Raw genomic sequence first — 25,780 nt, 5'->3', positions numbered from 1 at the left:
GTCTTAAAGTCTTAAAGAAATCGGTAAACCGTTCCTGGTCGGAGCCACTTTTACGGGGAATGATCGTTCTATTCCATTTGCTCTTTTGCATACGATCTGTCCTTGTGCCTCTGATCTCAGAGATCGACCGGGTATAGAGGGTGATCTGTTCCTTCAGGTAGGCAGGTGTTAGTCCAAATATTCAGCGATGTACCATAGTCATGGTTTTAAAGGTAATCCTGTCCTCATCTGCTGTGATGTGTTCCCTTCTGGCTTTCTGTCTAACGATTCTTACTGCATTGGTTTGGATGGTTTTACACCGAACTATACTGCCCTTGCTTGCTCCTATCAGTAAGGCTTTTCCTTAATCTATTTCGGGAAAGATGGCTTGATCTACTAGAGGGTTATTTCTGGAAAAAAAGCCTAGTGGCTGGCGAAGAACACCTCAGTAAAATACGTAAGATTAGAATTGGGTTTGGTATCACTGCAGGGACAACTACTCCCTCGCCAGAGTGGATTGCATTTAAAGGCAAACCCCAATCCTAGATGTAAATTGTTGGCCTTTGCGGAAGCAGATAGCATAAAGAATTGGAAAACAGGCAATGAGGAAATCACCACTATGATTAAGGGCCTGTACAAGGACTTAGGATGGTACCTTAAATTCGAATGGGGAACTTAATACAAAACACTACGATCTCTGTTTGGAAACAAACTGGCCCAGCGGGACTGGACCAGTAATTATACTCGGTTATCGAAGCTAAAGTCCTATGTATATGTGGCAAGAGTGGTGCATAGGTATTTATGCTTGCAACCTTATATGCGCCAAAGCCCTTCCCTGGCAGTATGAAACCTCATTTTGAGAGTTCACATTAACCAGTTACCCCTGCTGGTTTTTGTGGGAGCGCACCTAAAAATCCCTACTGAAGAAAGAGTCTGTTGTATGAGTAAAATGCTGGGAGCTATTGAGACCCCAAAATGTATCCACTGAATGTTGAATTATGGGCAATACGTACATGACTATCCTGGGCAAATATGTCCATAACTACAAGTCCATAAAGAGTGACGAATTGTGGATATACTGTCTCATCTCAGACTTAGAAAGCCTCCATATCAGCCTGTACTGGCTTTGGCGCAATATTGCTAAGAGATTGACTATTGACAAAGTGAAACCCCCAACCCGAAGAGGACTGTGAGGAATAATTTAACATGATTCCAATATGTAGCTGTCCTCTTGTCACGATATGTTTAGGAAACCATAATGATTGTATTTTTAATGTTGATACGAATATGATGTATAAAAAGATTTTAAGTTGGTATTAACCAAGTGTTAGGTTAAACACTTATTAATTAAATGTATGTATAAATGATATGTTAACATTTTAAAAGCAAGGTATTATAATGTATTGTAAAGATTCTTTTAGAATCATAAACAAATAAAGAACAATAATAAAAGCAGATGTAAAAGATGGAATAAAAAGCTGAGCAGTGGAAAACCTGCGACAGACTAGATTGACGAGTCCCTTACGTAGACTAGAACCATCAGTGAAGCGGAATCTTTTATTGCCACTAGATGTGGGGTATATATGGACTTTCCCTTTGCTATTCAACTGTCATTGCAACAATCTGGAAACAAAATGTAATTGTTTGAACATTTTCAGGCACATTTTCTGCAGATTACATGGGTGCCCTAACGATATTGGGGCAGTGAGTGGGCATACATTTCTCTTTGTACCCCATTCGTTAATCAATCTACCATTTCCCACGTGCTACAGTATACAGTTTGCTCTTCTATTCCATCCCAGAAATTCTCCACACTTTTTCACCTGATGCTCTCTCTACCTCATCTTTAGGCAGCAGCTGAATATGTTTAAAGTTCCTCTCTCTCATACAGGGCGTTCCTTGCAGCGGTAACCTATCCTGCACAGATAAGGTTCTAGCATCACGGCCATACTGTAGCGTTTACATCACGCACTTTACAGGAATCCGAACTACAATATTCAATAATTGAGGTGAGTTCATGTCTCCACCCACAATGTCATGTGTGATTAGGCATTTGCGAGAACTGTTTGGAAGAGAAGGAGTCCCAGAGACGTTAGTGACATGTAATGGGGTTCAATTTACCTGCAGATGTTTCTTAATGAATTTGGAATCAAGAGTTGGAGGGCTGCCCTTTACCATCCCCAAGCTAACGGTTTAGTGGAGAGAGTAAACAGAACAGTTAAAGGATGTATTCAATGTGCAATTACTAACCACGTGTCAGTGCAGAGAGCATTGTGTGACATGCTGTGGGCGTATCAATCCATGTCAAATGTGGCAACTGGTGTATCGCCTTTCAAATTGTTAAAAGGAAGGAAGGCTGGGACAAAGTTGGCACCAGATTAGGTGGGTCGATTGTTGGGTGAGAGTATGCATCCAGTGGATTTGGAGAGTGTTCAGATGAAGGTTTTGGACACACAGTTAAAGAACAAGGTTGGTTATGACAGGTGGATGTGTGTCGAAGGGAATGATGTTTGAGTGGGAGATGTGCCAGTTAAAAAAACCTTTTTACGGTAACTAAGGGTGATTCCCAATATTTCAAACCGGATGTTGTCCCAGAAGCTAGTCCTAGTGCTGTGAAAGTGGGCAGGAATGGCTGTTGGAACAAAGAGAGGGTTGTCAAGTTGAACACAAGTTGGAAGATGGAAGAAGAGAAGTGTAGCAGCAAGGAGAATGAGATTTCAGACTGGAGTGTGGCAAGCCCGCACGGATGTGAGAGGGTACGTGTGATCGAACATGTGTAAGGAAAGGTTGACAGTGAAAGCTATCATGATATTTGTACGAGGCTGGATGACTATGAAACTGATATGAGTTTACCTGAGGATGCGTGTGAAGTTAGACAAGGGACAACATATCATCTCTGGTGAAATGTTGGATGTCCCAACAAGTTCCAAGATTTTGTTTTTTTAATTAACATTCTTCCAAATGTATTTACCAATGTTATTGCTCTTTTTCTGTTGAAAGGGAGATGTGTTGCAATCTCTGTTACATGGTGCTCCCGCGCCAGGCATCATGGAACACGAGTATGGAACGTGGGGAGTGGGGTGTCTGATAGTTGGCAGTTGGGGCTGATGGTGATCGGTAGTGGCTGGTGTTGGGCTTGTGTGCGGGCCCTCAATAAATAAACTTATGAACTTACCCTGACAAGTTTCTTTATCACTACAGCAACGATTTAGTTAACTTTTTTGGACAGGGGGTCATAAAAGTCTATGCATACAAATGTGCATAATTCATTTAGTTTGGGAACTTAGAATACTTCCATGCTTGGCATATTGGGGGTAAACGACTTCCAGGACAATGAAAATGGATGTAAATAATAAATAATCAGGTAAAGTAATCCTGCCCTGTTTTTGTCAAGCTTGAGAAGAAAAAGAAGAACACATTAGTAACCCGGACCTGAAAACATCCCAATCTGGGCGCAGTGAGACCACGAGAGACATTCTAGGAATATGAAGATTTGAAAGTGATATTTTAAGTGGAGAGAAATCTATGGGGATCATTGACATCCTTGCTACTGTTGTAGAAATCTTCATGTTTTTTTCTAGTCTTGAATACATTGAAACAATGATTTCACAGAAGCACTGCACATATCTCCCAAACCTTTTCATTTCCTAAATCCATAATCCCACTTTGTTTACCTGAAGGAAATGGCATATGAGTTGGTCTCGCTTCGCTTTCGGATGAGAAAGGCACCATCCCGAGGCACTCTCATCAGCATGTGCTCAGCCTGGAGTCGCGTCAGGTTGGCGTGGTACCATCTGTGACCAGGAATTAAAACAAAAACGGTTAAGATAAAGGTGTGGTTTTTGGTTAGAAGTTAGCTTCACATGTTCGAAAAAAGGGAAAAGAAAAGATGTTGTACATGATTAGGAGTAGGGCAGGATATTTCCTCTGCAAAAATGCAGCTAAATGGTAATACGCTTATTTATTATATTTTATTTATTTATTACGCGCCAAAGCCCACAGACAGCCTGGTGCACACTAACACCATAGGCATATCACAAAACGGGACACAATATCATAAAGAGCAAGGCAGTTTAATCAAACAAGGAGGTATTTAAGCATTCTTGAAAGGTAAACAAGTCCCCTTCTTTATGCAGATCAACAGGTAGGTTGTTCCAAGCAAGTGGCGCTTGAACAGGGAAAAAGTGTCCGCTCCCCCTTACTCGTCTTGCTGTAGGACATATAAGGCGCAAGGTGTTACAAGATCTTGTGGGCCTGTAAGGTATATGTTGTATAAGGCTCTCTGTAGCACCTGTAGTAAATATGCAGAAATGTTAAGGGTTTGCAAGATTTCGAGTCAGGCAAATCCTTATGTTATTCCTCATTTTGGAGTCCACAATATTTCATGCAGATTTCTAATTACTGCATGCAGTAATTACTGCATGTATTACCTCGACCACCAAACTCGACATCAGGCGCTCAGTGTTTATTGGAAAGTCATTATGTGGATGATAGTTAGTGAAGGAATCCCTAGCACACTGCTGTCATTTGCAAGTTGTGACTAGAGTGGGAAGGTGGCGTGTGTTTCATGTCTTTACCTATGCTTTTTCACAGCCAATGTGTACAAGGATCAAGACAAAGGGCCTCATTACGAGTTTGTCGGTCCGGATACAACGGTACCATTAAGCTTACCGGTACCTAGTTGTGCCCGCGGGTGCCTTTCATTCCGCCAAGTCAGTCCTGGCGGAATGAAAGGCACCCGCGAGCACAGCGTTGGTAACGGTGCCTGTGCATCTGGCTTCCCCATTCCCATTTGAGCCCTATGGGCCATAATGACCCGGTAATTGCGCTGAAAAGAATGCAACTCCGGCGGCAGCCGTGCCTGTTTTACCGGCACGGCTACCGCCATGGTTGTAATGAGGCTCAAAGACATGATTACAAGTGACCCGGTCTTGTAATAAAGGTGCTGTTAACAAGTTACCGGCACCTTTCCCGGATCAAGTCACTGCAAGTCTGCCGGTAGTTCCGGCCTCTACCGGCATGTTTGTCACTGAAGAACCGGCACCGTTGTTATCTCAGGTGCCTCAGGCTTCCCACTCCCAAGGAGTCCTGCTGTAGAGAGTCAGACTTTTTTTTCAAAATAAAGTGGTTCTCGAGTGCTATATGGTCTATGCCTGGCGCTTCAGTGGAATTAATACCTGCTCTGCAGTAGGTCTCCATTTGACTTTTTTCTTAGTCATCGTGCCAAGCAAACCCCCTGAGATGGTCACTAATGAGCAGCCCTGACCTTCAGGGAATAAAAACCGCCTCAAAAGCAGCTTCCGCGAAGGCACAATAGCTCTGATGCTCACCGTCATTCATTGTAGTTTAAATCTGTGGCTGCATACAAAACTTGTGTTTCAATCTTCTGCCCTGTTCTGCGAGCAATCAAATCAGCCACTGTTCTGAACACAAAAAGCACCACCTTGTTGGATTACCCTTGAAGCAGGTCAGCAACCTAAGCCTCTCTCAATGCTTTGGACTACAACTCCCATGATGCCTAACCATTGGCTCTGCTGCCTGCGTTGATGAGAGTTGTGGTTCAAAATGCCTGGAGAGCCAAATGTTAGAGACCATCCTGCGGTAGTTTAGTTTAGTTTATTATTTGTAGAGCGCACCTAACCCTGAGGTATCTGGGCGCTTGGGCCATAGAGAGTCAGACCCTTACAGGCATTAGCAAAAACGTAGTCGTTCATGACTTCAATGCCCAATAACAAATTACTTGTAGGCGACACGAGACTCAACTTGAAATTGAATAGTAATGCGACTGCTGTGATACCACTGAATTAGTGAAAGTGTTTAATCTGCTCTTGATCAACTGTGGCTTTTGCAAGCTGAAAAGTTGAAAAAAAAGAAAAATCGTTTAAAATAGTTGAAACAAGTTGCCTAAATTAGCTGGTAAGACTGAAGTAATGTGTTAGGGCATACTTGCATTTGTGTGGGTTCTGCTTTCCCTTTTTGGGACACAGGGGCTTCTACTGAAATCTCCCTGCCAATACAATTCTTTTCTAGTATATGCGCCTAAGGTAGCCCACATAGCTCCTAGGACAAGGGTGCTTCCTAAGCACCTTCTAGGAAAGATATTCTTTTTGCAACTGTCCTTCTATTGAATTCAATAGAATCCAAGCTGTTGTCTATGGCTTGTACCCTGTACTGACATTTAGTGGTAGGAAAAGTCTTAGGGCCTCATTACAAGTATGTCTGAGCAGGAATAAAATTGGCAGTAATGGAAATTGCTGGCACTATTCCGGGTCCGCCATACTACTAGTATGACCCTGGAGTAAAGGATTTACCTCCAGCAAAATGCTGGAGGTAAATCCTCCAACTCACTGACGAAAAATCAGCAACATCGGCGGAATTACCGCAGCAGTAATTCTGCCAAAAAAGCCCCATAGAGTCCTGTGGAATCATAAAAATGGGGATTTACACCGCCACTTGTAATCCGGCAGTAATTGTAATTGTTTATTTGTATAGCCCTTATACACAAGTGAAGTCCTTCAAAGCACTTCAAGGCGGGAAGGGAGCAAGGGGATATCAACGTCATTCTTATGCCTTGAAGATTCTGAATGATCTAACAGCAATAACTAGCACGGGGGGAGGAACATAAGACAAAAAGGTTGGTTGACCTATGGGAGGGGAGCCAGAAGGCAGGGGAGATAGAGGAGAACATGACAGACAAACATGCTAAGCCAAGTGCAGCAAGGTCGTGTAAGTGAGCAGACAGAAGTGCGAGGGAGGGGGCAGAGACAAGTGCACCCAGTCCAGCAAGGGCCAGGGTTAAGTGTAGGGTGGGTGCCACTCTCATGGAACGTATTCCGAGTGCAAGTGCAAGGCAGAGTGAGGGCCAGAGGCAAGTGCAGGACTGGCAGGGGCGTGGGGGGCCTGGGCCCTGCGAGGCTCTGGAGGTGCACCACGCGAACAGGCCCAAGTCCGCCGGACCAAGTGGCGGTAACGGTATTTCAGTTAGGCAGTATTCCGGCAGATTTACCGCCGGAAAACTGTCCGACTCGTACTGAGGCCCTTATTGCTTTACTAACCTTCATCAACTCACCTATTTTGGGAACAATATTCAGCCCTTATGGTTACCATTGTATGGGGCCTCTGTGCACACATGCAATAAAGTCATACGGGGGGTACTTTGTATTCCTTTTTCTTTTTCAGTAGTACCATTTTTGTTACCTTTTTGATGTGTCCAAGATGGGCTGGTGGTAGCGGTTGAAGTTCTACAGTTTTTTCATCACACTTATCCATGTTTATTTTTTACTGCATAGTGTCCTTCTGAGTGCCATGTCTTTTTTGCCCTGCCCTTTGGTCGTCTTGTTCTTTGGCATTCTTCCTGCCTTCTCAGGTCAGGAAATGCCATATACGTTATGCACTTTGTGGGCTCTAGCTTGGAGTTCTGGAGTAAAGTAGAGGTGTGTGCAGCCAGCCCTGATATGGGAAAAGGGAATGTCATGTCCCAATTCACATTCCAGCTAGAGGAAGTATGTTTTTGGGCAGATGTGGGCCAGTGGCTGTTCATTAGTGTTCTGGGGCAGCTCCGAACCCTAGAAATGAAACCAAAAAGCACATTTCTACCAATTCAAAATCCATTATTGGAAGTCTTCCAGAAACAGGTGCTCAAAGATCTTGAAAAGCTTAATTTTAAAAAAAAGAACCAAATCTAATTTCATCAAGAGAGAACAACAGGCATTGGATAAACTATGGAAGAACCCAAATATTGCCATAAAACCAGCAGACAAGGGAGGAGCCCTTGTATTAATGAATACCATACAATATAAAGTGGAAATAGAGAGACAATTGTCAGATGAAAATACCTATTTAGAAATCTTTGAAACCCCGACAGAGAAAATACGTCAGATTATTAAATCTGTATTGAAAGAAGCAGAAGCAGATGAATTAATCAGCCATCACACCAAAAATGTCCTAACTAATACACATCCCTCCATTCCGATAATATACATACTGCCAAAGGTACACAAGAACTTGATTAATCCATTAGGCAGACTGATAATTACAGCTAACAATAGCCTGCTAGAACCATTGGCTCAATATATAGATTGAGCAATTCAACCATTAACCCACAACTTTAAAACATATATCAAGGACACAAATGATTTTTTTGAACAAACTAAAGAACTTCAAAATTGATGAAGCAAACAACATTCTATTCACCATGGACGTGGTGAGTCTGTATACCAACATAACCCATGAAGGTGGTCTCAAAGCCATGGAGTGGCTGTTAATATCTCCAACAACAAACTGCAAAGCGGATGAGTTATTCATCTTGAAATTACTAAAAACAGTACTACAAAACAACTTCTTCATGTTTGAAGACAGGTACTTCATTCAGGCATCTGGAACTTCGATGGGGGCCGCCATGGCCCCTAGCTATGCAAATACATACATGGCTTATCTCGAGGAGAAACACATCTTCAGTGACACAAAATGGACCAAACACCTGAAATTTCTGGTGAGATTTATTGATGATTTATTTGGGATCTGGAATGGACCAGAAGAAAATTGGACAGAATTTTTCCGGCACCTGAATACAATGGCACCGAGGATTCAACTTACATCTAAAATCAGTAGGAAATCATTAGAATTCCTCGATGTAGAAGTATATATGAAAGCTGGAAAACTGGAAATCACTGTATTCACCAAGAAAACAGATAGGAATAGTGTACTACATGCAAACAGTTTTCATCCGAGGAAAACTATAGAGAGTATTCCATTTAGTCAATTCCTTCGGTACAGACGGATCATTTCAGAACAAGAATAATACATCCAGAAAAGTGAGGAATTAAAGAAGAAATTCCCAGAAAAGAGGGTACCAACAAGCCATTATAATGCAGGAGCAGAAAGGGTGGGAAACATCAGAAGATGTGATGCACTTGATTCTAAAACCAAAGAACAAGGTGAAAAACTGGTATATGTGACCACATATTCCCAGCAAAGTCCTAAAATACAGAAAACAATCAAGAAAAATTGGAATACGCTTACACTGGACCCAATGATGTGGAAACTATTCCCAGAACCACCTATATTTGCCTATAACAAAAGCAAATCAATTAGAAAGCATCTCATTAAAGCAGAATTTTCAACAAAGAAAGAAGCAAAAGAAAAATGTAGGGGTACCGTGCTGTGTCACAACTGCAACAATTGTAATAATCTAATCAAAGGAAATAGCATCAATCATCCACACAAAGGATACAAAACCAACCACTACCACTCATCTACTTGTGATTCCAGAAATGTTATCTATGGGGTAAGATGTCCTTGTGACCTGTACTATGTGGGTCAGACCACCCGGAAAGCCAAAACCAGGTGGTCAGAACATAAATCCAACATACGTATGTTATCAGAAAAATCACCAGTGGCACAACATTCCAAACGTCATAAACACACAATCACTCAAATAAGATTCATTATCTTAGAGCAAGTGAATATACTGAGAAGAGGTGGGAACATAAACAGTTTGCTTTTTCAACAGGAACATTCCTGGATCGATCGTCTTAATACCATGTCCCCCAATGGGATGAACGTGGATTGGGACTTAAACTGCTTTTTATAGAAAATCAATAAATCGAATAACACTGCAAGCTAATCGAGTTTTATTCATCTTTGGAGATACAGAGACTTCATCTAGGACAAACAGCAACAATAGAAGCCACCTGATCCCCACTACAACACAGAAATCATTGAGGCAAGGTAGAAATATCGAAAAGTCAAAAATTATATATATCAGTTTATAAACACATCCTTGGAATTCAGTGTGCGTCCACCACCGTAAGATATATCTAATATAGATATGTTTCAACAGCAATCTATAACAACCACAAGGTTTACCAGTATTGAATCTACACCGTTCTAAAATGGCGCACAGCAAATCATAACAAGTCCTTTTTCTAATTGATACTTACATCCGAGCAAGCCGGTATACTACCTGGTTACCACAGTAACGGCTGCAACAAGGCTAAAGACAACGCGGAACGAGGAACTCCACGCATTGAAAAAGAAAGCCGGTAGTAAGTAAGATTCTGAATAATCGACACAATGCAGAATGCATGATACAGATAAGAATCAGAGATCAAATAATTAACATTGTATTGTGAATCAGGTCACTGAGAGGACGCTTTAACAATATAAAAGCTGTGGCAATGACACAGGGAGAGCACGGCTGAACGCATGATGCACATAAAAACATAGGCATAGAAATTAATACTGTTTCGTAGACCGGGCCATTACAGGATTGTTAATTCACTAAATGCAGCAAAAAAGACATGGGCATAGCACAGCTCAAACACGAGAAGTGGTAAACACCAGAACAAACAAAATAGAAGTTGTGAGAACAGATGTAAATGTCTTGATGTAAGAATAAGGAGGGACTACCTATGAAGGACTAATAACGACTTATCTCCCCCCGGAATCAGTCATGATGGCTTCAAGTAAAAAAAAATAAAAAAAAACAACGACCAGCATAATTCAAATCCCGAATCCTACCATTGAGGTGAGTACAAACATGACCCGAAGTAAAGAATATGGCCCTCATTCCAACCCAGGCGTTAAGGGTTTAATGGCGCCGTCGGCGCCGTTAACCCGTAACGCCTGATTTCCACCTTAACGCCTGCTTTTAGCAGGCGTTAAGTACCAAGGCGCTAAGCGTCCTTGGCGCTAAGCGTCCTTGGCGCTAATTACGGCACCGTAATTTACGGTGCCGTAATTAGCGCCTTCCCCACTCCCATTATGCCCTATGGGGCAAAAATGGGAATGGGGAAGGGTAAATGGGGGTTGGGGATTTACTGCCCCACTCACCTTGGAATGGGGCGGTAAATCCGCCATCCACCATGGTGTAAACGGAGTTTACACCATGGTGGTAAAGTAGGGAACTTACCACCTGGGTTGGAATGAGGGCCTATGTGTACGATTTGAAATTAATTGGGATACAGCGCTACACTTTAGCGACTGATCCCAATTCTAGCCCTGCAGCGACAAACATGCTCATGCTAAGCAACTATGACTTGTTTACAGATCGGACTGTTAATATGTGAGAACACCAAATTCGCCAGACAACTGGAATTGAGTCTATCAGGACTAAGCAAGACTGCTTGATCCTTCAGTCCCACAGGTTAGAGTCTTTCAGTTTTAATTACAGGACCTACAGAAAAAATAACAGAAATAATTTAAAGGTCCAACAGAGTAAAATATACATTTTCATTTTGAATTCACAGAAATCTAAAGAACTTGTCCATACCTGATGTAGGGCGCATATGCCCGATATGCGTCGTAGCACAAGAGACAAGTTGATATACCAGAAAAAACATCTTCATGTTGATATAGACAAAAAAATGACTTTTAGACTTGTGACAGAATCATATGAATTAAAAAAAAACTTTGTTGTATGTCATGAAATTGTGAAAGCACTGCATTATTATTTCTTGTAAAATGTTGTAAATCACTACGAAGTAGGGTATGGACCATTAGAATGTTATTTTGTTGAACACAACTTGTGAACTATTCTAATTTATATTATCATTTTATTAAACCATACATGTGGTAAACACAGATGAATAAGTTCTGCATTGATTAGATGCATAAAAGTGTGCACAGAGCATCAGCCACACAGGCACTGGTGTGACTCACTTGTTACTACTAACAGTACTATTACACCTTCTCCATAGCTCCTGAAGTCTGCCTTTCTGCTCAGTCTGCACTTTGGCCAGACCTAAGTGCAGATTACCCTGCTCATCAACTAGGGCGGCCTCTTCGAACTCTCAAACAGGGCCAGTTCTGAAAATCCATACTAACAGCACCCCATTTTGGCCCTAGTGTAGATTGTTGGTAGCTGCTATTTACTTTTGGCTTCACCAGGCATGCAAGCCGATGTACAGAATCAGTAGTCCAATTTACCTTTTTGGTAGCCATTGAGGTACCAATTTTTACAAAACAAATAGTTTAAGTCCGACTGTTGGCTATTTTGTTTGTGGGGTCTTTCTAGCAGGCCTAAAAGGAACGCTGTGCACACATTGGTTCACTCTGAGCCCAGTCCTGCACCCTCCATAGTGGTTTGGACTGGTCTAGACCAGCCGCTGGCCCTAAAACAGACCTAACACTTCCTGTGGGGAGAACCTGAAAGCTTGGCAGGTCTTGTACCAACCCGATTGGCAGGCTGCCAGAACCTTTGTCAGCCCTAGTGTGTTATTGGATGGCTGGCTTAGGTCAACCTATGAGAGAGTGCAAGTATATCTATGGGGGACGCTAATCTCTCCCTTTGGAAGGCTGTAACCTGCGGGACGTTTCTGGCACCAAAAGGCTGCTGCTGAATTCTGACACCAGGTTTTACCATACTGCCTGTCCTTGTGTATATCTGTGCTTTAGCTACAGTTTTGCTTTTTGTCTGCTGTACATACTTCCTGGGAAGTCCTCTTCTTCCACTACAACCACACAGAGACGTAGAGCCATTTAACGACGTGATGACCAGGCTCTTAAGAACAAATTCTGGACAATCCTTTGACAAAAAATCAGTCTACCTGTTATCCCTTCGTGTACTCCCCAGGTCATATCTACCTAGTACTTTTAGCAAATAGGTACTAGGTCACCACAAAACAACCATCACTGCAAAAAAATATAATTCACAATTTTATTTCATATAAATCACAATTCATCGTGTTACCATCTAAAAAAATGTTTTAAAATTGAAAAAATTCCTAAAAACCTTTTACAATATTTCTCATAAAAAACAATTACCATACATAAAACAACCTGTGTTGTGCTCAACCCTGTGACATCCTGCCTATACAAAGCTAAATCATGTACAGTACTTTAAAGGACATCACTATGTCTCAAGAAACACAATGGTCAGTAGCTCCCGGGTTCCCTTTTGCTAAGGAATACCACATGTAAAGTATACCATCTGTTCAGTACATTCTTACCCCATTCAGCGCTACCCTGGGGTGAGTTCCAACTCAATATATACTGTTTTTCATGTTTTGTCATTAACTCACATTACCCTTAATTGCCCAACATGTTTCGTTCTCCACAATTTAGTTCGACACAATGCTTCAGAACTTCATCAGGGGGACCATCTGTACCCTTAAACCATCTCACTTCCTCTATGGTTGGTTCAACACTATTCAACACCTCACTCTAAGTGATGTTCAAATAATACAGTAAAAAACTACGCCACACAATTCTTGACCTGGGGAAACAATAAACAACAGCCAGTAATATACACTTTGCTGTTGTTCTACCTAGTCAGTACCTAAGTTTACCAAACTAAGGCTTATCGTGTCACACTTCCACAAAGTTACTGGACAACGGTATTTAAAGGGGAGTATATCTATGGGGGACGCTAATCCCTCCCTTTGGAAGGCTGTAACCTGCGGGACGATTCTGGCACCAAAAGGCTGCTGCTGAATTCTGACACCAGGTTTTACCATACTGGCTGTCCTTGTGTATATCTGTGCTTTAGCTACAGTTTTGCTTTTTGTCGGCTGTACATACCTCCTGGGATGTCCTCTTCCTCCCCCTGGTCCTCTATGGGCTGTTTTACCACCATCTTCTTTGTTTCACTACCATGGTCATCCCCCTTGGTGTAGGAAGCTGCTGTCGCCTAAAAGAGTATTGCGACCGCAATACCACAGCTCTCCTGTTTGTTTGGGACTACTTTCTACTGGCTGGCTGCCCTCCTTGGTTGTCCATACTGTTGAAATCTGCATGGGTGGGATCCTTTGTCTTCTAGGAGACACCTCTTATGTAGATTCAACTTCTAGTTGGTGGGTTCTACTCCTAGGAAGACTGATTCTTCTTCTTTTCGGCCATCTGGTTCATGGTTAGTCTGGGATTCAAGTCACTGGGAGTCCGAAACCTGCAAACCGCACCTGAAAAAGAAGAGCAGTACTCACTGGTTTGTTTCATCCTTTCTCATCCAGTTTTTCGGGAACTACGACTGATAGTACATACATCCGGTTGGTGGGTTATTCAAGATGCTTACTGCCAACGGTTCGAGGTCAAAGGTTTCGACTAGTTCACTTCAACCATGTTTTGACGTAGACTTCTATTGGCCAAAATCTTGCTGGGCTGAGGATGCTGGGTATCAAACCTGACACTGGAAGTCTTAGTTATTAGTCCTGCAAAGGTCGTGCCTCCTTCAAGAGGGACTCCCTGATATCCCTTGGGGTTGGTTGCTGTCTCCCGTGCATCAGTGTGGTAGAACTGGTACTTACCTTTCTTTTTCAAATTAACCACGGCTGGGTCTATTGATTTAGTACTGTTCATTCCTATAGGGAATTTTGAAACTTACCTGGAATTCTCCTAACGTGACTTTTTAGGTATTTCCATGGCTATGGACATTTGTCCTGAGTCCTCCTAGTATCCTTGGAGTTTTAATCCAAATACTGGAATTTTAGCTTGTGCCACTGATTTTATATGTATTTTTTAAAGTCTTGTATTACACTTCTGCTTATAGGAAATGCCTGGCCACAAAGTATTATTGTACTTATTCTCGCTACACCTGTAATGTGTTGGTGTTATGGAGAATTCTCTGTAAAGGCTAATTTCCCAAACCTAATGAGTCCCCCGGCAGCTTTGCTGGATTTTTGGGGTTTATTTCTTTCTCCTGCTAAGAGTGAGACTCTTTCTATCCCACTCTTAGACATGATTTGAGGATGTCCTTTGACTTTGTATGTGTTTTATGGGCTATGGGGTCTTTTACTCCATAGGGTTTCATGTGTTTTTACTATGTGTGTTACACAGCACCCTCCGTGCAGGGACACAGGGATGTCATAGTGACTCCCAAACATAGACTCCATACCCTGGGACTGACTACTGTCTCCCAGGGCATGTAAAGTCACCATTGACTTTACTAGTCTCAAATTATTAACAGAACCAGTACAAACCATCATATTGTGGAAGTACTGGACAGGGGTAATTAGATTGCCCCTGGGTCTGTTTTGCGAGGGGGCAATGTGCAGTCCCCCCTTGTCGAGTTTCTGGCTGGTGGCAGTGGTTACCACGCAATATATTCCTTTGGAATATTTACTATGGGATTTTCCCATTGATTGTAAACGCACCACTTTTTGGTGCAATGTTAAAGATATCGCCGCTTTATTTTTTTAATATTAAATTCACGGTTGGGTCTTTTTGCCAGAACTCGGTTTTAAAATGGCGTTTGTGTTCGCCTCTGTAACTCTAACCTGAAGTTGAGCCCTTTGTCCCACTTTTGGCGGGCTTCTGCACAGAAGCCCTCCACAGTGGTGCCACTCTGTCTGGGTACCACAGGGTGTGTTGGAGGGGGTTTAGGCACCCTGGACTGAGTTGCCTCGGCAACTCAAGTCACACTCTTGTGTGATTGGCCCAGTGGTGATCTGCCCGGCTGGCTACATAGCATGTTTGAGTGACAGCTAGGAATGATGAATGGGGGTTTTCTGCATAAAAGCAGGGCTTTGGGACTGGAACTTCAGAAGTCGCCACAGGACCTAAAGAACCCGAAGAGGGAGAAGCTGAGCCGACCTGCAACGACGACACCACTGGTGGAGCCCTGCTGAACCAAACTCACCACTTCCCAACGGCAGAGAGGATCTTCCCCCAGGAGAGTCTTCTTCCTTTGAGCTGGTGGGGTAAACCAGTTCGCCTTATTCGCTTTTCAGGACGTCTCGTGGTCGAATTGCCCATGCCAAGCACCCGGCAGCCGGATAGCCACGCTCACCACTGACCACGAATAAAAGGGTTGCACCTTTTAAACGAGAACTCCGCGGCTGGTTTCTTCCCTGGCAGTGCAACGACCTTCAGCTTTCCTCCACGTCGAGATCCTCTCTTCCCCTGGACAAAGCCATGACTTGCACCCGCTGCCAGGAACAACTGCTCCTGCTGGAGTTTTCTCACCACTTTAAGGTACTGTGTCCCGCCTGGCCTCCCTTTCAACGGACTGTTCAAGGTGTCCCGTAAATCCTTGACTCTCCAACTGGGTTGGCCTCCAGACCTATTAACTAACTTTTCTGAACTGATCCAACTCCTTTTTGAACTATCTGCAAAGACTTTTAAAGTGCATTCTTACTGTGTGATCTTAGGCACATTCCGCCTTGCTCTCTCCAAGAGTGGGCCTGGCCTATGAACTTTTTGCTCTACAGTAGATCCTGCCTTTCTAACTACCTGTGGTTACTTAAAAGTGTTGGTACTGTTTTATTTCCATACTCTGCCTTTTCTCTCCCTTTTTAACCAAATTATTGGCGTGCCATCTTAGTTAAGCGCTCACCTCTGTTTTGATAATAAGTGGGGTGTTTTCTCTAAGACTTGTCGAATAATTAATCAGGGAGGTGTATATAATTTCAGTGACTGCGTTTTGAACTTGCTTGACATATTAGTGCGAGTGTATTTTTACGAAGTGTGTTTTAAATAAATAACTCTATACTTTCAATACCAAAGCTCTGGTCAGTGTTTGCTTGTTCTACTGTGTTGTTGGCCCTATTGTGTATGCCCCATATACTGCCTAACACTTCTTGAGAGAAGTCTGACTGCTCAGCCACAGCTACCAGGTAAATCTGGGTGGTACAGACTGCTACCAATTGGGTTTACTGCTTACTCCTGTAGTCTTAAACTTTTTGCCGTGGTCCCTAAGGGAACTGCACAGGTTTCTTCTAACAGTTGGTACTATCAGTCTAAATGTATTCTAAATTGTGGGTTCACAAGAGTATGTTCATAAGCGTCTTCCCCTTTTTTCCACTCTAGGTCCTACCTTTACTGTAAGGTGTTCATTTTTATTATGTATAATATGTCCAAGCGGATTAAAACTTCACTAAATTTTTTGTTGGCACAAGGGGCTCTGAATAGTGTATGCATCCATTATTCTGCTCTGTCTGTCTACCCTGTTTCTCCCCTATTCGCATTGTGTCTGTCCCCGGACAGTCGACTTACATCTTAGTGTTAGGAGTGGGTTAATTCCTTACTGATCATTACTGGTTTTCACATGTCCTGTGTTTATTGCTATGTGTAATGTTAGACTTATAGTAATTATTTTTACCAAATGGAGTTTGTGTATGTAATTTGACCATCCATTTTTCAGTAAATCATATCGGTGTACTGTGTTTTCTTCGGTTATCTGTGTGGACTAACTGTACATCTCTACCAACCCAGCTTAGAAGTGGGCAGAAGCCAGCATGAAGCGCCACATAAAATGCAATTTTATCCACAGGAGGATAACTAACCCGGCCTTGTGGGAAAAGGGGGTATTCACAACCTTCCCTGTAGCCAAGTTAGTTGAGTTGGCTTTCGATTCTCAGACATGCTAAGATTCCTACTTTTACCCAACATAAACAGTGCCCTGGTTGTAATGAGTGTTTACTCAACACCTTCGATTTAATGTGTACCAAGTGTAAGGAAGGCATGGTATCAACAGTAAGACAGACACAAGTGACCACAGTTCAAGGGTGCTTATTGAACTTAAAAAGGGGTTGAAAAACGCCTATCAAATCCTAAATCTACAGATGGGAGCAAGCTACGTCCATAAAATAATTATACCGCAGTTCTAGGGGTGTCTTATCAAAACAAAAGGGCCTATACTAATAAACCTATTGCCAATGCTTCCCTCTAAATAGAAATAGTGTGGGAAACAATGTTATGAAAAAGAAAGAAGTGTTCACAAAATGATATATCAGGATTTTCTCCCTTCCCCGCATTTTCAGCACGGTATAAGACGTCACACTCGAGCTTAGCACAGTCTCTGGCTTCTCTAGCACGAGGATACAATTCAATCATTAGCATCAGTGCCTTCTGTGCCTAAGTCTCTTTGTCTTTCAAAGCCTCTTCATTCAGAGGGCCTGATGTGACAAATAAACGATAAGTTCTTTTCTTCTTTCAGATTTTCACAAGTACTCAATTTCTTAGGCGATTCATTATTCACCTCGGATCCCCCTCAGCCGGGCTCAGACCCTCTCAACACAATGTTCGTAAATTATTTATGCATCCAATTTCTCTGAAGAAATTCTTTCTCTGGTGACTCACGGTTCACCCTGGATCCCCCTCAGCTAGGCTTGGTTCCTAAATCCCCCTCAGCTGGGCTCAGATCTCAAATCCCCCTCAGTCAGGCTCAGATCAACTTCATATACTTTTTCATCAATTATCGAAGACTTTCGAATGTGCATAGGGTTTTGCGTGACACGTTGCAGGACCACTTCGATTTCACAATTCTTTATAACTTTTCCCATTTTCCACCTTTCAGCTGGATACCTAACAGAGACTTGTGAATGAGCACCCACGTGGTACCGGACCACTCTGTCTATGGTATCGTATCTTGGCTTCAAAGTTCAATCACTCATCTGCTGTTTAAATATGTTTGCGTCGCTTGGCACATAGGCTTCATACACTGTTCTCTTCAGTTTTCACTATACAATGTTGCAGCTTGCAACCTTGGTTTCAACACAGACCGGTCTGGTATCAGTCTCCCCAACTCACTGCCTGTGCTGACTTCACTGGTGCTGCTTTTTTGTAGGAGCCAAGGAGAGTACCAAGGCGGCAAACGATTCTCTCCACCTTGACTATCGACGCAGGAGAGCCCCGGGTACCTCCGACACACATGGCAAGATTCTTCAGCCTTGGTTCCTGGTCTTCCTTTTCCGATTTTTGAAGGCTCTTGAAAGTAACAGTCTTTCGTTGAAAAGGTCAAGGGCACTTCCCTCTTCGGTCTTGCTGTCTTTCACCTTGTATTAAACTGCCATCTTGGAACTGCTGCTTCCTTGTGTGCTTTACCTTGCCCAGAGTGTGCTTTCGTGCTCCGCCTTTTATCCGTGTGGGGAAGTGCAATGGAAGTCAGGTGTTTGCAATGATCAGTAATTGCCTGACCATCATATTGGGACATGTCAGGTATATGGCTCGGGTGTTAGTCCGTTTTCTCTCACAGTGAGCTGTCTGTGAGAAAGTGTTCATGTTGGAAAAGGGGGGGTTGAGTTTCTAAGTATTCTACCTGGTAGGATGGGGTAATGGTGTTACAAGGAAGGGGATACTGTGTTTCACCATCCGGTGTCCCACTTCCACTCCCCGAAGACCCCTCACACAGGTGGTCCTCCCCCACTGGTCCACCCCCAAGAACTGGATCCAAAAGCGATGGCCGAGTCCTGGCCACATGGATGACAGATTCCCGGGAACTAGCGGGTGAGACACCTTCAGGTTTCTCACACAAGACTGTTGGCAAGTTTATACAGCTAAGTTAAAAATATTAACTGGAGTAGTGTGGTCCTCTTATGGTTTCTCAGTTACTAATACGCCCCTAAACAATTTCAGAACTATTATAACGAAGCTCAGACAACAACAAAATCAAAATCACAGACATGCAATAGAGGAAATGGACCACCTATTGGGCACTGTTATAGCAATGCTGTAGTCTATAGCTGCACATTGTTAGGGGCAGCTTGGGAGTGCCCAGGGACCAGTCATTGGGGAAGACAGCCTGCCACAAGAACTCAGAGACAAATATATGCACGATACATAACCCATAACACCATCCATTTTGATGGTCAGGTCGCCCTTGATGTGAGAAACAAGCCCTTGCCAAGGGTCGCCACCGTTGGCACATACCAACATTTTTCTCTTGTCTAGGGCAAAGCCAGGTGTGCAACCGCAAAATGTTAATAAAGAAAAGGAAAGGGCTTCAATTGAAGAGTAAGGATTGTGCCGTATGACACAAGCAGCACAGCCGGTGCTAATTGTGCTGACACAACTGTCTGTTACGAACAACAGTCTGGAGGGCCCAGCTTTGTGGGATCCCAAGAGGATGCACTCTGACTCGTCAGTCAAGACCACTCATGCCACCCTATTCTACTCTAGGGTGCCTGCAACTCGTAGCAGAGGTGCAAGAAGTGGAGCTGCTTCAGGGGATCCCATTAAGGTTACCTTCGTAGTGGCTCCATAGGGGCTCATGCTGGCAGCTCAGGGCAAGTCAACAAGTCAGGAAGTAAAGATGAGGGTAACACAACCTTATGGAAGACTGCAACTCTGGACAACGGGCAGAGTGGCTTGGTGGTTTGGAGAACCTACAGACCGGGGAGAGCCTGAGCCTTTTTGCTGCCTAGAAAGGTGCAGGAGCCTGTCCCGCATCACCACTGCTTTACTACGCTTCCCAAGAAACTGCAAAACAGCTACCCGCATTCTGACTTCTTCCAGCCTAGGGGCAATAAGGGAAATGGCCTTCCCCTGACATGGAAGGATTGGGGGACCAAGATTTGTCACCCAGACATCCTACATACAAAGGCAGGTGGCCTGGTATCAAAGCGGCCTACCACATAGGTCAGTTGCAGAGAGCTCTCTTCTCAAGTGATGAGGAATGACGCCTTACGACCTGGTTAAGTGTTTTGAGGTAATACCGCCAAACTAATTGCTCTAAACTGGGGGTAAATGTGCCGGGAAAATGCTGACTTTGGCGCAATTACCGCCAGCGGTAATTGCGATGAAACTTCCCATTACCCATTACTGCCCAACCCTTGATCCGGAGCTGATAGCACCGGACTGGTGGGCGGTAAAGCAAATACAGTTGGGCGGTATCCCAATCGGGATACCGCCCAACTCGTGATGAGGCCCAGAGCCACAGCCTACGATTGTTTATGCCCAAGAGATAATGATGTAAAAGGAAACATTTAATTAAATATGGTTAAAATAAATGGATTAAAAGCAAAACGTACAATAGAGACTATTCCTTAAATTCCAGCTATCTCGAGAAGTCAGTCAGTGGGGTATTCTTGCCTGTAAAGGGAGCTTGTGTAAACATAATGGAAAAATGCTTTCGCCCCTCTGAACAGAGCCAATGTAAATCAGGATGGTATAATCTATTGCACAAGCCTTGCACTTGGTGCGTGTCATAACATTCCCAGAAATAGTCGGTCAAGCCGCCAATGTAAAGGTACGAGGAATGTAGAGTGTGTCTGCCACCTTTAAACGGTATCAGGTAATAATGTCCCTATATATATGGTCGCGTACATAATGTCGCCGGGAAAGGTTTGTGGCAACATTATATATTTAGGGACAGGGGGAGCGGGTTGTCGGGGGAGACCCCCGACCCCCCTTGAAGAAAAAAAAAAAAAGGTTTTGGGGGTTCCGTGGGTGTCCCCCCGCATGTTCCATGTACAAATGTCTCTGCAAATAATGGCAATTTATCAGCGATTTCTTTGCATGGCGACATTTTTGCAGGGACATTATCATAAACAGAGTCTCTAGAAACTTAGCTTCAATACTGCTAGAAGAGGTAGGCATCTGCCAGAGGCTCTCTGGTGGGTACCATGTTATAACAATCCAGGAAGCGTTCTGTAGGTGGCAGAAAATTGAATCGGAAGTAGAACAAGTTTGATTATCTTTGATAATTTTTACTTGCATATAAGAAACAAATCAGAGAAGTGTCTTATTTTCTTGGAGTTTGTGCAACTTCTCATCACTTTGAATTAGCTTCAGCGCAGTCAGCCAAGGTTCATCTTCTCTGACCCACCCACACAAAAAATATAGTATTTTTCCCATCTGCCACTTGCTATAATTAGTCTCATCCACAAATCCATGTCAGTTTCTGATATCCAGTGCCCACAGCACCAGTAGCCCCCAAGCCCAACACTTCGCTAACAAGAAGGTACTCCTCTGTTGTGAGAGATTATTTTCAACCGAGAGGCATTCTTAAAATGGATTTCCAAAATCCACCCGGGGGGCTGATTGTGGGATACCATTTGTTATAAGGTAGGCCACACTCCTGCATTGTTGTGTGAGAAATTATTAGGGAGTTACCTCAACAGAAAGTGGGTACAACAAGTACCCAGCTTCACAACCCCACCCACCCACCTTCCTTCCCTCTCCAACTGACTCTTTCAAACATTCCTTCTCCAATTCCCATTCCATTTTGAACATAGAACTACTATTAACTATACACATGTTTGTAAGAGCAGGCAATGCAAGGGCTTTGCCTTGCATTGCAACAACTTGCCACTATATTACACACCTCTCCCTTTTTGCACGCACACAACAAACTCCTTTCAATATGAGTAAGAGTACTATCTCACCCCACTTCTTACAACTATCGATTTGTTCCACACATTGCCATCCTCCATCACTACCACATCATGAAGTACCTTCCTAACCTTCTGTGGACTCCCATACCTCTTTTTATCCTTCCTCACCACTCTGGGATGTCTCACACATAAATGTTTTACCTTGGACACTTCACACATCCTAACATTCCTCAACTGATCATACCTATCATGCCTTCCATTTTCTTTTCAAATATTTCCTAAGGGTTTTCATTCTCAGTACCTCAAACGGTATCAGACCAGTGGTAGAATGCAGTGCCATCCTGTATGCTGATACTCTTTTTCTCACCAATTCCTCCCGCCCCACTTCTGCCACCACAGTCATCCTGATACCTTGCATTAGCGTGTGATTTAACCTTTCCATGGTTCCATTGGTCTCAGGATGGTACAAAGTAGTTTTGTGGTGCACAGTTCCAACCCGGTGACTAGCCAGGATAGCCTCACTGTCAACGCCATTTATGAAAGAATCCTAGCCTGGATGGCTGCTCACTTCCTCTGTCTGAACGACAAAGACAGAGATTCTCCTGGTTGGAACCCCTGCTCGCCTTGCGAAACTTGACATTGCCTATAACTCCTTCACTATCAACACTCGCACCATCTATGTTGCCATCCCTGTTGTACCAACCGTCAAAACTCTGGGGGGGGTCTACCTAGATGCTACCCTTAGCATGTCGCATCAGGTCAACCACATTGCATCCACCTCAGCCTGCGCCACTAAGCTCATCCATGCGAGCAAACCGCCTTGCAGTCTCTTGAGCCCACAATGGCACTAAATTAGACTACTGTATCGGCCTCTGCTGTGTCCCGACCAAAAATAACTTCAAATTGTACAGAATAACGCTCTCCATGCCATACTGGACTTAAGGAAGCATGGCCATATCCCAGATGCCAGCAGATCAGCCCACTGGCACCCTGTCAGGGAAAGGATATAATTGAAAATCCTGTCCATCTCACACCGCTGACTCTCTAACGACACACCGCTTTACATGGCACGGCGACTTAACAGACATTCACCTGCCAGACCGTTATGTTCATCACACAGCCATTGCCTTGCCCGGCCAAGATTCCTCTGGAAGAAGGCAGATGGATCCAGCTTCTCAGCCTGCACTGCCACCCTTTGGAACAATTTACCACTCTGCCTTTGATCTGACCAGTCCTATCTGTCGTTCAGAAAAAAAACTCAAAACCTACTTATTCCATTAACCTCTGTATCCTCTGACTTTCCTCACCTCTTATAACTAGCGCCTCGATGCCCACAGGCTTTGTGCGCTGCTATAAATTCAAAAATAAATAAATAAAATAAATAAACCCCCTCTAAGAATGCCTCCATCATCCTAGAAGTGAGCTGCACACCATTATCATTTAACAATTTCCTCGGCTATCCCTCCCTCTGGAATACACCATCAAGAAATCCTATTACTGGCTGCATATCTGCTAAATAAACCATTTTCATTTGTACCCACTTGGCGTACAGATCCATCATCACTATAACATACCTTCTCCTTCCTCTTCCACCATCAATGGGTCCCAAGGCAACATATCTCTGGAATTCTTGCTGGTACTTGGCAACGCTTCGGAAGGCGTTGCTGAGCAACGGAATGCCGGCATGTCGTCTGAGCAGCGGGGTACATCGAAAGGTCATTTTCTCTGACCGTGGGACGTTTTCACTGCCTTTGGCTCCCGGTTCCTCAGTGAGTCGTTGCCAGGCAACGGAGAGCCTGCAATAGAGGGTTTTCAGGCTGGTTCATCTCGCCACCAGTGACGCCGCCACCCTCTAGGATGCTGCTCCTACCCCTCGGCAGATAGTCGAGAGTGCCAACCAGCATGTCCCCAGTGGATCAGAGGCTGCAGCTCCAGTCCTTCCGCTTCCTCTGCTCTTCCTGGCCCCGATGTTCCAGCTGAATCAGCGGGCATGGGCTGCATGGACGGTGGGGACTGTCACAGCATGGATTCCTCTGCACGCGGACACTGATAAACCAGCTGCGTGTGGTCCAAAACGACCAGTGGACCCTAGGGGCTTAACCAGCTCGTCGCCACTATTATAAGGTATGCCACACTCCTGCATTGTTGTGTAAGAATTTATTAGGGAGTTATCTCAGCAGAAAGTGGGTACAACAAGCCCCCAGCTTCAAAATAACACCAGTCCTCCTTCCGTCCCTCTCCAACTGACTCCTTCAAACATTCATAGCAGCAATAACCACTATATAACACCATACTATCATGGTATCATGGTGAACAGGGAAGACATGAGAAGTTAGCCAAACCCAATCAAGGTAAGTAGCAGAGTGTCACGGCCTAGTCTCGGGAGGGCTGTGAGAGTGGTCTCGGGCTACAGTGAGTCCACGCAGAGCAACACCAATATTTTGAGTCAGACGGGTAACTATGAAAATATACATGTATTTTAAAATACACACTAAGCAAGTAAAACCTTTAGTCAAATATTTCCACACCAACACTAATAAAACAGATATGTACATTCACCTTTAGGAAAAATAGAACAGTATTTGATTCAGTGACAATTGAAACACAGGTTATTACTCAGATGCATTAGAAATAGAAAGACCACTTCAGGATAATCATAGAACAGATTCTGGGCTCTTATAAAGTCCAAACGTAGGATAGTTTGGGGCGTTGTGCCCTAAAGTAACCAGTTCCAAAGTTATACTTCATAGGTAGGTTGATTAAGTCAAAAAGGTAAGTAAAGTTCAAGCAAGTAAACAAACTCAATCCCAGTCACTAGGATAGGCCTAGGAAGGAATCCTCAACCAGGCCTCCACCAAACAAAGTCAGGAAAGCATAGTTCCGGACAGGACTTTCTGCCCATGTACCCCTGTGGAAAATAACCCCCCCCCCCCCACTCCCCGCATACTCTGATTTCTCCAGAGACCACTGCTGAGGTTTCAGAATCCATTGGAGAAGCAGTTCTCTGTGCTTGGTCCAGTCAAGGAAGACTCAGAAGTCACATGCGCAGAAGTGACTTTTTAGTTCCAAATTTAGTTTTGGTTGGTCCCTGTGCTTAGGAATCGGTTCTAGACACCTTCCTACAGAACACCCATAAGAATGCGTCTTCTACAGAGCAGGCCGACTTCAGTATACCACTAGGATGCAGAGAAGATGGATTGCAACGGGAGTCACCGCGGTCAGGCCGAGACAGGCGATCTTCCAGAGACGAACAAAGGAGCAGGCCCTGCACTGCTTCCGTTGATGCAAAAGGGTGCAAATGCAGGAACAGGCGTCTTGTTCAACAAGTTGAAGATTTTCCAAGTTCCATGAATGCACTCAGAATGGCAGCGGCTGCAGCGAAGTAGCCCAAGGGAGTTGGTTAGTCCACCAGTTGGTCCAGGGACACTTCTGAAGGCTCAGAGGGCACAGATTCTCAAACAGGTGTTGAAACTGGGTGTTCTCACTAGTTCAGCGGCAAAGCACTGACAAGGGTCTTCTTGAGATCAGGCAGGGGAGAAGGCTTCACCAGGACCTCGCTGGAGTTGGTGGTGGTCGGATACAGGAGTCGTCCGCTGGTCCTCACCGGGGTCTTACTCTTGCTCACCGGGGTCTTACTCTTGGTAGGGGTCTTGGCTCTCATGATCTGGAGAATGCCTGCAGACATCCTTCTTTTATCCAGGATTGGGACTGGAAGCTCGCCCGCTCCACCAATGGTAAGCATCTGCACCATTCATACAGCAGTGGCTATCCAATCATCACGGATAGCCACTGGTCACACAATCTGCCCAGAA

At 43.9% G+C, this 25,780-nt stretch overlaps 1 protein-coding gene and 1 long non-coding RNA gene across 2 annotated transcripts in view; one reads left to right on the top strand and one right to left on the bottom strand.

Annotated features, from left to right (window-relative positions):
- The window catches only part of LOC138497983 (1-phosphatidylinositol 4,5-bisphosphate phosphodiesterase gamma-1-like), a 738,955-nt gene that overhangs the window by 140,049 nt on the left and 573,126 nt on the right, over positions 1 to 25,780 (bottom strand). The window contains exon 19 of the mRNA XM_069621756.1: positions 3,654 to 3,773. Coding sequence (XP_069477857.1) covers positions 3,654 to 3,773 — 120 coding nt within the window. The remainder of the gene's footprint in view (positions 1 to 3,653; positions 3,774 to 25,780) is intronic.
- Positions 23,710 to 25,780, top strand: part of LOC138497984 (uncharacterized) — a 613,371-nt gene continuing 611,300 nt past the window's right edge. The window contains exon 1 of the long non-coding RNA XR_011278680.1: positions 23,710 to 24,092. This is a non-coding gene — a long non-coding RNA (uncharacterized lncRNA). The remainder of the gene's footprint in view (positions 24,093 to 25,780) is intronic.

Source organism: Ambystoma mexicanum, chromosome 5q (genome assembly GCF_040938575.1).
Source record: "Ambystoma mexicanum isolate Mex_15411 chromosome 5q, UKY_AmexF1_1, whole genome shotgun sequence".
NCBI lineage: Eukaryota > Metazoa > Chordata > Amphibia > Caudata > Ambystomatidae > Ambystoma > Ambystoma mexicanum.
This window is presented reverse-complemented; position numbering and strand designations above follow the sequence as displayed.